The sequence below is a fragment of the Lynx rufus genome, unplaced genomic scaffold (genome assembly GCF_022079265.1).
Source record: "Lynx rufus isolate CCGP_SWC_20201006 ecotype Redwood Valley unplaced genomic scaffold, mLynRuf1.p SCAF_7, whole genome shotgun sequence".
Lineage (NCBI taxonomy): Eukaryota > Metazoa > Chordata > Mammalia > Carnivora > Felidae > Lynx > Lynx rufus.
Window position 1 is genome coordinate 81,378,681 of NW_025814889.1, and position 13,827 is coordinate 81,392,507.

Sequence of the window (13,827 nt, forward strand, 5' to 3'; positions counted from 1 at the left end):
AAGTCAGAATAATTTATAAAGTTAATGAACAATGATTATAGAATAACTTAACAAATCCTAATATTGTAAGAGATTATTTGGAGCTTGGATCAAATCCAGAGTTCATTTGTTTTGCCTTGTGCCTCTCAGCAGGTTTCTGCCATGGGTGACAGGGGAACAGACAATCACTCGGAAGTAACTGACTTCATCCTTGTAGGCTTCAGGGTCCGCTCCGAGCTCCACATTCTCCTCTTCCTGATCTTTCTGCTTGTGTATGCCATGATCCTCCTAGGGAATGCTGGGATGATGACCATTATTATGACCGATCCCCGGCTGAACACACCGATGTATTTCTTCCTGGGCAACCTGTCCTTCATTGATCTCTTCTATTCGTCTGTTATTGCACCCAAGGCCATGATCAACTTCTGGTCTGAGAGCAAGTCCATCTCTTTTGCAGGCTGTGTGACCCAGTTCTGTCTTTTTGCCCTCTTCATGGTGGCAGAGGGATTTCTCCTGGCAGCCATGGCCTATGACCGCTTCATTGCCATCTGCAACCCACTCCTCTACTCTGTCCAGATGTCAGCACGTCTCTGCACTCAGTTGGTGGCTGGTTCCTATTTATGCGGCTGCATCAGCTCAGTTCTTCAGACAAGCACGACATTTACTTTGCCATTTTGTGGTTCTCGGGCCGTTGACCACTTTTTCTGTGATATTCGCCCACTTCAGAGACTATCTTGTTCTGACCTCTTCATCTATAGAATGATTTCTTTTTCCTTATCCAGCATCATTACCTTGCCTACAATAATTGTCATTATTGTGTCCTATATGTATATTGTATCCACAGTACTAAAGATACGCTCCTCTGAGGGACGTAAGAAAGCGTTCTCCACTTGTAGCTCTCACCTAGGAGTCGTGAGTGTGCTGTACGGTGCTGTGTTTTTTACATATCTCACTCCGGACAGATTTCCTGAGCTGAGTAAAGTGACCTCCTTATGCTATACCTTAGTCACTCCCATGTTGAATCCTTTGATTTACTCTCTGAGAAACAAAGATGTCAAAGAGGCTCTAAAAAAACTTTTAGAGATGAAAAATGCTATTCCTTGATTATTATTTCTCATCCATCGAAGGTATTGTGGCTATTTCTTTCATCTTTCTTGTGACCATTAATGAAAATTAATCTCCTGAACATCATAAAAATATTAACACAGCTTTTTCAAGATGATGTGTGTTCCACATATTACATTTTTTTGCTCAGGGACATTGTTAATCCAAAATGTCCTTGATATCGGAAATGTCCTGGACATTAGGGCAGCATTTTTCAAGTTGAACCTTCCCACTGATCTAAAATAACATTTTATTTCCTGAATTGACTTTTATATTTTTATAGCTTGCTGTTAAATGTGATTTTGATATTTTATTATACTGTATGAACAGTACTTGTTAAACAGTTATCAAACATTCAGTTTGACAAGTGAAAAAAGTATTATAAAATACTTTCACCAGCATTTTATACGTCATGTATTGAGAAGAAGTATAATAAGGAGAAACAAAAAATAAGTAATCTTCAGAATACATATTAGCTTGAAATATTGTTTATTGATGTGTTAGAGGCTCTGAGGCCCTCTAGGTGCTGGATCCCAACTAATATGAAGAAACAAGTGGGACAAAGAGAACTGCAAATATTTCTCAGTAGTCACTTCCTCAATTTGGATCTTCATAATTTTTTGTGTTAATTATTCTATGAAATACTTTTTAAAAATTATAGCAGGAAGGTAGTCATCAAATACTGTATGATCCAAAATCACTCTTTTATGCTTTAGAATATTTATTTATTTGATTAATTTTCTTGATTACTTATTTGATATGTTCTCATCTTGGGGTAAGCTCAGGTATAAATAAGGTCATTCTTTTGGGGGGATGCATATATGTATTTAATTTTATTTTTGAAAATGTAAAGTGTTTACATAGTTAAAAGTCAAAACTGTATACAAATATATTCAGAGAAATCTCACTGCCATCTCTTTCTTCTCCATGGTGTTGCCACCAGCTCCTTATGAGAAACCATTTTCAGTAAGTTTCCGATTTATCCTTCCTGGATAAATGTTGGCATAGTTAAATAAATAAGTACACACGTAAATAAATGGCTTTTCAAAAGTTCTTCTTACCTGGAAAGTAGCATACCATATACAGTCTTTTATACTTTGCTTTTATTTTTTGTTTTTGCTTTTATTTATTTATTTTAAAATTTTAAAGATGTTTTTATTTTTATTTTTTTAATGGTTAATTTAATTTAATTTAATTTTAATCTATGTTAGTTAACATATAGTGTATTAATGATTTCAGGAGTAGAATCCAGTCATTCATCACTTACATATAACATGCAGTGCTCATCCCAACAAGTGTTCTCTTTAATGCCCATGAACCATTTAGCCCATCCCGCCACCCACCTCCCCTCCAGCAACCGTCAGTTTGTTTTCTGTATTTAAGAGTCGCGTATGGTTTGCCTCCCTCTCTTTTTTTATCTTATTTGTCCTTCCCTTCCCCTGTGTTCATCTGTTTTGTTTCTTAAATTATACATGTGAGTGAAATTATATGATATTCATCTTTCTCTGACTTATTTCACTTAGCATAATACACTGTAGTTCCATCCAGGCTGTTGCAAATGGCAAAATTTCATTTTTTTGATCACCAAGGAATATTCCATTGTATATATACACCACTTCTTCTTTATCCATTTGTCATTTAATGGATATTTCGGCTCTTTCCATAATTTAGCTATTGTTGGTAGTGCTGCTATAAATTTTGGGGGTGCATGTGTCCCTTCAAATCAGCGTTTTTGTATCCTTTGAATAAATACTCAGCAGTGAAATTGTTGGGTCATAGACGAGCTCTATAATTAAGTTTTTGAGGAACCTCCAAACTGTTTCCAGAGTGACTGCGCCGGTCTGCATTCCTACTAACAGTGCAAAAGTGTTCCCCTTTCTCTACATCCTCGTCAACATCTGTTGCTTCCTGAGTTACTAATTACAGCCATCCTGACAGGTGTGAGGTGGTATCTCATTGTGGTTTTGATTTGTATTTCCCTCATGATGAGTGATGTTGAGCATCTTTTCTTGTGTGTGTTGGCCATCTGGATGTTAAATAAAATCATTCTTTAGGGAGCTTACAATTTAGTGTGAGAGTCACAGCTTACACAGGGAATTATAATCCAGAGATGTGTATGCCAATAATACATACAAGTGGTAAGATTGTGGTTGGTAATAAGTGAAAATCTGCAGCACTACGTGGAAGATATATTTAAAAGGAATAAGATTGGAGTCAGGGAAACTGCTGAATCAATTCATCTTATTGATGAAAGCTTAAAGTATGCTCATGTAAATCTAAAAAGGCTGATTTGAAAAGCTGCACATAAAATACACAGTACTGGGGCACCTGCGTGGCTCAGGTGATGAAGCAATTGACTCTTTTTTTTTTTAATTTTTTTTAATGTTTATTTATTTTTGAGACAGAGAGAGACAGCATGAGTGGGGGAGGGTCAGAGAGAGAGAGGGAGACACAGAAACCGAAACAGGCTCCAGGCTCTGCACTGTCAGCACAGAGTCTGACATGGGGCTCGAACTCAGGGACAGTGAGATCATGACCTGAGCCGAAGTCCGACGCTTAACCGACTGAGCCACCCAGGCGCCCCATGAAGCAACTGACTCTTGATCTCAGCTCAGGTCACGATCTGTTGGTTTGTGAGATCAAGCCCCGCGTTGTTGCGTTGGGCTCTGTGCTGACGGCACGGAGCCTGCTTGGGATTCTCTCTCTCCCCATTTTCCCCTCTCAAAATAAATACACTTAAAAAAATACACAGAACTGATTAGCTGATTAGTATGAGGAGAGTACACCAAAGGAAGTGTATCTCACATTTTTGAACTTGTATGATGTGCTTGGTGATGGTAAAAAGTCAAGGAGTTCTCAGCAAACTAGGAATAGAGGGGAATTTCCTAAACTTGAAAAAGAACATTAAAAAAAAACCCAAAACTACAATTAAGATTATATTTAATGCTGACAAACTAGAAGCTTTCTTGCTAAGATAGGAATAAGGCAAGGATGTCTCCCCTGATCACAACTTCCAGGATCCTTTTGCAAGTCTTAGGTAATGCAAAAGACAAAAAGGGAAATAAAAATGGCTGAATTATGTCTTCCCAAACTCTGATTTTGTAGCCCTAACCTCCATTACTGTAATATGTGCCTCTGTTTGGACACAGGGCTTTTAAACAGGTCATTAAAATACGGCTGTTACGGTGGATCCAAATATAATCTGACTGGTGTCTATAAGAGATTAGGACACACAGAGAGACACTAGACGTGCACATGTACTGAGGGATGACCATGTGAAGAGAGAGTGAGAGGCAAACAGCTGCAAGCCAAGGAGAGAGGCCTCAGAGGAAACCAAATCTGCTGGCACCTTATTCTTGGACTTTGAGTCTCCATAACCATGAGAAAATAAATTTGTTATTTAAGCCACCCAATCTATGGCATTTTTGTTTTAGAAGCCCTAGAAAACTATTCCAAAAAGGTATACAGAATGGGAAAAGGGAAAAAAAAAAACACTTTTTTTCACATGATTCTATGTAGAAAATCTGAGAGAATTGACACAAACAAACAAACAAACAAACCCTGAAACAGAGATTATACAAAGGTTGTGGGATATGTGGTTAACATACAAAAGTTAATTGCTTTCCATACACTAGCAATGAGCAAGTGGAATTTAAATTAAAAACATAATATCACTTATATTATCATCCTTACCTTGAAATAAAATATGTATGTATAAATCTCACAAAATATGTACAAGATCTATAGAGGGAAAATTATAAAACTCTAATGGAAGAAATTAAAGACCTAAATAAATGGAGAGACATTATATGTTTGTGGAAAGGAAGACTCAATATTGTCAAGATGTCAGTTTTCCCCAACTCAATCAACACATTCACTGAAACCCCAATCAAAATTTCAGCAAATAGTTTTATGGATACTGACAAATTTTAGAAGGTGAATCTAAAGTGTATATGGAGAGGCAAAAGACCAGAATAACCAACACAATATTGAAGGAGAAGAACAGAATCAGGGACTGACACCACACAACTTCAAGACTGACTATATAGCTACAATAATCAAAACAGTGTGGTACTGGTGAAAGAATAAAACGATAGATCAATGGAATAGAATAGAGAGACTAGAAATAGAATGACATCAAGAACCAACTGATCTTTGACAGAGGAACAAAGATAATAAATGGAGGGGGAAAAACAGGCTATTTAACAAAGAATACTGGAATACCTAGACATTCACATACAAAAATGTGAACCTAGATATAAATCTAACAATATTCACAAAAATTACTCAAATGAACTGTCGACCTAAATGTAAAACACAAAACTGTAACTTTTCCTAGAAGATAATATGAGAGAAATGTAGATGACCTTGGGTATGGTGATGCCTTTTTAGATACGATACCAGAGTCATGGTCCATGAACAATATAACTGATAAATGGGACTCCATTAAAATTAAATACTTCTGCTCTGCAAAAGTCATTGCCAAAAAATGAGAAGAAATGAGACAGGCTGGGGGAAAATATTTTCAAAAGACATATCTGATAAAGGATATCCAAAGTATGCAAAGAACTCTTAGTACCGAACTGTAAAAAAACAATCTGATTGGTCCAATGTCTTGAACTGACAGATCACAAACAAAGATATACAGATGTTCAAATAAACATATGAAAAGATGTTCCACATCATATGTCATAGAGAATGCAAATAAAAACGAGATGCGCTATAATCCTATCAAAATCACCCAAATCCAGAAACCTGACAACATCAAATAGTAGTGAGCATGTGGAGCAAAAGGAACTCTTTACATTTTCGGTAGAAATGCAAATAGTACAAGTACTTTGGAAGACAATTTGGTAGTTTCTTATAGAACTAAATATACTCTCACTGATCTGCAATACAGAAATTGCCCCTTGCTGTTTACCCAGTGGAGTTGAAAATTTATGTCCACACAAGAACCTATAGCAGTTTTATTCACAATTGCTCAAATTTGAAAGCCACCAAGATCTCCTTCAGTAAGTGAATGGATAAACCGTGGTACATCCAGAGAATAGAACATTATTCAACACTAAAAAGAAATGAGCTACCAGTGTGAAAAGAGAAGGAGGAAGTTTAATTGCATAGTACTAAGTGAAAGAAGCCAGTGTGAAAAGTCTCCCGATTATATGGTTCCAACTCTACGACATTCTGGAAAGACAAAACTTATGGTGACAGAAAAAAAGATTGGCAGTTGCCAGGAGTTGTGGGATGAAGAGATAGAGCACAGAACATTTTTAGGGCAGTGAAAATACCCTACATGATACCATAATTATAGATACAGGTCATTATATATATAATACCATGTATATATACATAGATGTACATATATGTACAGAATATACAATACCAAGAATGTACCCTGAAGTAGACTATGAATTTGGGATGATAAAATATGTTAATACAGGTTGATCAATTGTAATAAATTATGCCAGCCTGGTGAGGGATGTTAATTAAGGGCTTTTAAGCTCTGGAAGGACATGGAAGAATCATAAATACATATTACTATGTGAAAGAAGCCAATCTCGAAAGGGTACATACTGCATGATTCCCACTATATAACATTTCAGTTGTTGTATTTTTAAACTGCAGAATACATTTTTGAAATAATTTCTGTATTTTTCTTGTTATTTGCCTTTTTATTTATTTATTTATTTATTTATTTATTTATTTATTGACTGTTTTATTGGCTTTTGTTTGCTCTGAGACATCATTTGTGTCACTTGTCAGAGGCACAACCTTAGGCTTGTGAGTACTCTTGGATGACAGTGGTTTTATTGAGACTAGTTTCTGCTGTATCCTCCCCTGAACATTTTATTGGGTATACCTCTGTAGGTTTCCTAGCTAGCAGGGAAGCTCCATTAATTCTCCTTTTGTTCTATTGTTTTGACAGCATTTTGGGGCAGATATTTCTCTACTGTCCGATCCATTGTTTTTGTCACCTCTGCAAGGATAGTCTTTAAGTCCAGTCTTTGAGGTTTGCCCCCATCCTATGAGGAGGGCCTTCTTCACTGTCTCCTTCCCTGGTTCTCTCTGGTAAACTTCTACTTGGTCTGCATGTAGCTTTTTGTTCTCATGGAGCTACCAGCTTATCACCAAATGTGTATAATGTTTGAGAGTCACTTATGCCTATGCTTGAATTTTCCCACTTTTTTCCAAATAAATTCAGTTCACTTGAGGAGAGCTTTGGGGCCCTCTGTTATGGACTGCCTTTCTTTCTAGGTAAAACCCGTGTCCACCTGTTCTGGAACTGGGACAGGAGCAGTGGCCCAGCTCTCTCAGAGTGACACCCTGGATTTAGAACAGGTTTCTGGGTGAGTTCAGTAGCCCATAGTTTTCCAAACTTGTTTTTCTTGACATAGAACCTCTCTCCTTTGAACTGAGGCAACTAAAATTGGGGAACCCATTATTCTTGCCCTATCATGCATGGGGTAGATCTCCTACCCTATGAATGGGCTTTAGATAGAGGAAGACATCTCCAGACATTGTAGCCACTCTTCCCTTGAATAGAGCTTCTGCAGCATGGAGCTGGAGGGAAAAAGGATTGTTTTCAGCCTGCCACTTTCGAGGTGATATGGTAGCTCTTGACTGGGATGTAAGGGAAGAGTCTCTAAGTTCTTTTCTGCACTTGCCTGTGTGCTTCCTATCATGCTGGGCTGGGAGAGAAGAGGGAGGGAGTAGGTCCTGATTCAAATAATACAAGCAAATGTTCCTATTGGCTTTACTCATAGTATCTAAAAGTTGAAAACACCTCAATTGCCCATGAATTTAAGAGCACATAAGGAAAATTTGGCCATATGTGTACAATGAAAAGCGGAATATGACTGAGCAATAAAAAAAGGAATTACTTAAACAGATGATAACATAATTAAATTTCAAATTCATTTTACTCAGTTAAATAAGCCTACCAGAAAAGAGTGCATACTGTATGCAGGCTATATATATAAATATGCCACACACACACACACACACAAAAAGCAAAAAAAAAAACAAAAAACAAAAAACAAAAAACAGATCACTGGTGGTGTGGAAATGGAGTTGGACAGAGGCATGGACTAATAGGGAGTAGGATAATCTCTTAGAGGTAATGGAAATTTTCTGTATCTTATTGTGGTGATGGTTTTGTTGATGTATAAAACTGTTAAAATTCACAGAATTGTACATTCTGAACAAACAGTTCATTTCACACAATTATTCTTCAGTAAAGTATTTGAGAAAAAAAATCAGCAGAACTTTTTTTTTTTAGATCCACAGACTTCATTTTAGAACAATGACTCATCTTTTTTTTGCACTGAAAAACAGGCATCTACTCAAGGCAATAGAAGATATTTATTGTAATAAAAAAATCAATGCAGAAAGTAGGATAAAACCTATTAAAAATATAATTATTATTAGTGTAGCAGCAGTGGAGGGAGGATTAACCACCATTAACACTATCATTTAAATTAAGAAAACTTTACCAGTTATTGATGCTACAGTCAGCTATAATTATATATTTAATGGGAAGTTAGTAGATGCGTTTGAAGAAATTTCTTATGTGCATTATATTTTAGGTAAGGGTATTATTTAGGTACCAACAATGATGTTTTTAAAAAACCCAGTAATTCCTAAATCAAAATATTAGCTATATAGTATTAAAATGGCTTTTTACATGACTTGCACTACAACTTTGATTATTTGATGACCAGCCTTATAATGTATATATCATATTTAGAGAATTACATATGTGTAAATTTATGTGTATGTATGCATTGATGCATATATTTTTATTAATTTATATTAACATGCTAGTTAAAGCTATTATTATTTTTGCTGCTTATCCCTGCTTTCAGAAATACTCTATACAGCATGTGCACCTTCTTGGAACCTAAAAGTAAAAGGAGAAGAGCAAATTCCAAACAAGAATGAGCACAGAATATACCTGAATATAATTCCTGTAGCAATGCCAGAAAGTACTGGACATCAGGAAAAGAAGAGAAAAAGTCAGCATTGAAAAATTACTGCATGTGTCATCTTATGGTGAGGTCTGTTAGCTTCTCCTTCTGCCTGAGGATTCTTTTCTGAATCATTTGGATGATGCTGAACACACTGGGGAGTGAAATAACCAGTGATCATTCTCACAAAAGTATCCTGGAGAGAGAGAGAGAGAGAGAGAGAGAGAGAGAAAGAGATACACAGAGAGACAGAGACAAAAAGACAGAGAGACAGAGACCATGATTATGTTTGATTATGTATACATATGAATGTGTCTGATGGTGGTTGTGGGGGTGCAGCACATGGTGAATATGGAGGAACATTGTTCTCCTAACAGCACGATTGTTAGGGCCTTTTTTCTCAGTTTGATAAAGGATTGCTAATATTCAGTGGATGAAGATTCAAAGAATGAGGAGCCTCTTTCTTTGTAGGCTCGTTCCATTATAGGACCCAGAATGTTGGCAAAATGATTCTGCATTTTACTCGTAGGGGAGGGTTAGTAAAATGTGCCTCTCTCATCCTAAACATCTTTCTGCTTCCTGTCAGGAAAAAGGCAAGACGCCATCTTAAATCTTCATCAAGTTTTTCTACCTAGTGAGTCCCCTATTTTCTTCAGTAACCTGTATTAAAAAAAATGTGGGTGGAAGAGGTGACATTTGTTAAAGTATAAGGAAAGATGCTTAGAGAAAGACATGGGTAGAGACATGAACAGATATAGCATATGATGATAAGATACTATTTTGCGTGTAATTGAGACTCTTGTTATTTTGGTTTGTTTTTAACCTTTTCTATTAGTTCTCAGCAAAAAGAAAAATAAAGACTGAAATAACAAAGTTGGGTAATGCAAGCTCTGTCTATGGAAATGAAAACACAGGTACTCTTGCAGACATGGGATGCTTCTCCGCAGAGAGTGAAGTTACTGAGGGACAGAGAATGTTACTGTCTTTCTTCCTCTCTCAGACTTAACATAAATAATAGTAAAGGCATAAAGAAAGAACAAATCTGGTAGCCAATAAATATACAGATTTAACAAATAAGTATGAAATTTATGTCATGTAATCATTCAAGTAACTCAGATGTAGGTATGTACCCCATTTTACAGGAGGAAATTACAAAGCAGAGATACTATGTATCTCTTTCTCAAAGTTATACTATGTATAACTTTCTCTAAGCTACATTGGCAAAAACAGAATTTGAAAACTAAGTTTGACACCTGAGCTTATTTTTTAACTCTCAGGTTCATGATGAACTATATTGCCCTTATATTTCCTTCCTCATTTTATGAGGTAGCATTTCTCCAGCAGAGATGCTCAAACATTAGAAGTCATTGTTCAGTTCTACATCATTCTCATGTTATCAACCAGCAATCAATATTCAGCTTACTTTAGCTGCCATTCTAGAGGTCATCTCTTTCTTCACAGTCCCTAATAAGACTGCTTTTTGTAAAGCCATTGCAACCTCTTACATGGATGACTGCACAGTTTCTATGACTATTGTCTTCTCCTCCTGAATATTTATTTTCCATAAAGCTACCAGTATGGTTTTTGTGAAATGCCAAGTTGAATACAATACTGTCTTTTTGAAAAATCCCCAGAGCTTACCCCTTGTCTACAGAATAAAGGCTGTCTTCCTAGGCTCGACATATAGGTCTGCATGATTGCCATGAATTTCCTTTTAAGTCTCATCCCTCACTCTTTGTCTTGTGCATTAAAATGACTTATTAAACTTCATGGAGTTCACCATATAGTTATTTATTTCTCTTTGCACAGAAACCTGCTCAATTCTACTTATTTATTTTGCAAAGCACTTAAGATTTCTCTGACCATCAAGAACATTCACCTCTAAAGGCTGCATTTTTTTTTTGTATATTCTATAAATGCGTTTTTCACTGAGTTTCTGTGTGGTGGTTTAGTTATCTGTTCAGCTCTTTTCTCCTCATCTGATTGTGAGCTTAAGTACAGATTATTTACACTTATGGATTTTCATATGGCAAAATGCACATCAAAATTCAATAAATACCATTTGATGAATTTTTTCTAAGGCATATACAACAAAAAATGAATTATCTTTGTTTTTGTTTCATTTTCTTTATGGTTTTCTTGTCAAGGGAGGATTTTCAAGAATAATTTAAGCCACAGAAAACTGTGAAATATGTGTGTCACTCATTGACCTTCTGGACAATTAAGAATGACTCATATGTCACCTTTAGGACTGTGTGCACTGCAGAGTAACTGTTTCTCTCATGCAGCATTCAAAAAGATTTCTGCAATAAATCAGATATTTTGTTCTGTCTTCTTATCATATCAGATTTTGTTACCCTACCAGTTACATACATATTACATAACACTTGTTCCTAAGTCAAAATAAACAATACACCCCAAACATCATCCTTAGAGTGCCAACAGCAAACTTGGGATATATTTTCCCTAAAATCAAAATATATGGCAATCATTATCTTTACCCATATGAAGATGAAGTATGGCGAAAGCCAATACACCCCAAAATCAACAGCCAGGCAAAGTGTAGTCCTAATGTATCCTTCAGCTGTAAGTACATGGGTTTCAAATACGCAAAATTTCCAAAATTAAATATTTCTAATATCAATGGGCAAATTCTCTGTGCCAATGCCTCCCCAGATTGTCATAATGCCTGTGCCTTTCAGTTATGTCACTGTTAAGATAGAATTAAATAGAAGTATTTTTTTCCCCAGAATCTTTCTCAAAGCTTCTTTGACATCTTTGTTTCTCAGAGAGTAAATCAAAGGATTCAGCATGGGAGTGACTAGGGTGTAACATAACGAGGCCACTTTACTCAGCTCAGGAAATCTATCAGGGATGAAATACATAAAAATCACGGCACCGTACAACACACTCACGACTCCCAGGTGAGAGCTGCAAGTGGAGAATGCTTTCTTACGTCCCTCAGAGGAGCGTATCTTGAGAACTGTGGACACAATATACATATAGGACACAATAATGACAATTATGGTAGGCAAAATAATAATGCTGCATAAGAAAAACGTAACCATGTTATGAAAGTAGAGATCAGAACAAGATAGCCTCTGAAGTGGACGGTCATCACAGTAAAAGTGGTCGATGGCTCGGGAAGCACAAAAGGACAAAGTAAATGTTATGCTTGTCTGAAGAACTGAGCTGATGCAGCCGCATAAATAGGAACCAGCCACCAACTGAGTGCAGAGACGTGCTGACATCTGGACAGAGTAGAGGAGTGGGTTGCAGATGGCAATGAAGCGGTCATAGGCCATGGCTGCCAGGAGAAATCCCTCTGCCACGATGAAGAGGGCAAAGAGAAAGAGCTGGGTCACACAGCCTGCAAAGGAGATGGACTTGCTCTCAGACCAGAAGTTGATCATGGCCTTGGGTGCAATAACAGACGAATAGAAGAGATCAATGAAGGACAGGTTGCCCAGGAAGAAATACATCGGTGTGTTCAGCCGGGGATCGGTCATAATAATGGTCATCATCCCAGCATTCCCTAGGAGGATCATGGCATACACAAGCAGAAAGATCAGGAAGAGGAGAATGTGGAGCTCGGAGCGGACCCTGAAGCCTACAAGGATGAAGTCAGTTACTTCTGAGTGATTGTCTGTTCCCCTGTCACCCATGGCAGAAACCTGCTGAGAGGCACAAGGCAAAATAAACAAATGAAATCTAGGCTTTGTTTCTAGTGGCATAAATAATTTCTTAAATGTAGAATAAATTATTTACATCTTAATTAACTATTGCACATAAAACAATTTTAATGTCATGAAGAATCAAGAATTTGCATTACATAATACTAGGCTTATGAGACTAAGCAGTGAAAAAATTTTCTGGGTCACTGTACTTAAATCATAAATTTGCTGTGAGTTCAGCCAATAAGTAGCATACAATATTGTCTAATTTCAATCAAATTTGAAATTTCTATTCTTAACATTTTTATAGTAAAATAATTTTCACAATCTAAAATAGGAGTGTTACTAGGATCTAAAGTAGAGATATTACATGTAATCGCTATGACAATGTTTATAGCTTGTGATAGCCAAGTCAGTGTTTGAATCATTACATGACAGTAATAAATATATTTTAAAATATTGTTACCTTATTTACCTCCATTTCTTTCCTTTTCATTATTACTGTATCCATCTTTGAAAATAGAATAAAAATAGATAAGTCATTTGTGTGTTAAAATTAATAAAATTTAAAACCCACTAATCCTAGATCAAATAAAATGCTCTAAAGATCATTCTAAATAAATGGGCATTTCCTCAGATCAAGTCCATTCCTCCAAATAAAGGAATTTTTATTGCTTCATTATAAATATTTTACTTCCACTAATAGTTGTTTAATTAAAATATGCCATAATCAGCTCCTTTTCTGAAGTGGGGAGAAGTTAATGAACATTCTAATACTTACAACACAATGATGCCTTTCTACCACAACTTCATCAATTCATGGGATCTGGCTCTTTGGGCAGGGCAAGTATATTTAAGGAATATATATAATGGAGAGTTCCTTTCTTAAATCCTAGTAGGCTTTATACATCTTAAAATAAGATGAGTATTAAAGGACCATAGCAATTTTGTGTCATCTATAGTCTATCATCATTTGCTCCAGTATCAACAGTAGTTGTTTATGATGGTCTTACTTATTTTAGTCCTATTCAATCTTTCCTCAGGATATTTCAACATTAAGGATTTGCTCATCCTCTGTGATGGATTCCATTGGGAGAGGAGTA

General features: G+C 36.2%; 2 protein-coding genes across 2 annotated transcripts; one reads left to right on the forward strand and one right to left on the reverse strand.

The window, feature by feature from the left end:
* The first annotated feature begins 111 nt into the window (after positions 1–111).
* On the forward strand, positions 112–1,083 carry LOC124501921 (olfactory receptor 9K2-like). The gene has a single exon (XM_047066369.1). The coding sequence runs from the start codon at positions 142–144 to the stop codon at positions 1,081–1,083; it is 942 nt and encodes a 313-aa protein (XP_046922325.1). The 5' UTR covers positions 112–141.
* A 10,669-nt stretch (positions 1,084–11,752) lies between these two features.
* Positions 11,753–12,766, reverse strand: LOC124501922 (olfactory receptor 9K2-like). The gene has a single exon (XM_047066370.1). It carries the CDS (start codon positions 12,713–12,715, stop codon positions 11,753–11,755), a length of 963 nt encoding a protein of 320 aa, XP_046922326.1. The 5' UTR covers positions 12,716–12,766.
* Between the last annotated feature and the right edge of the window lie 1,061 nt (positions 12,767–13,827).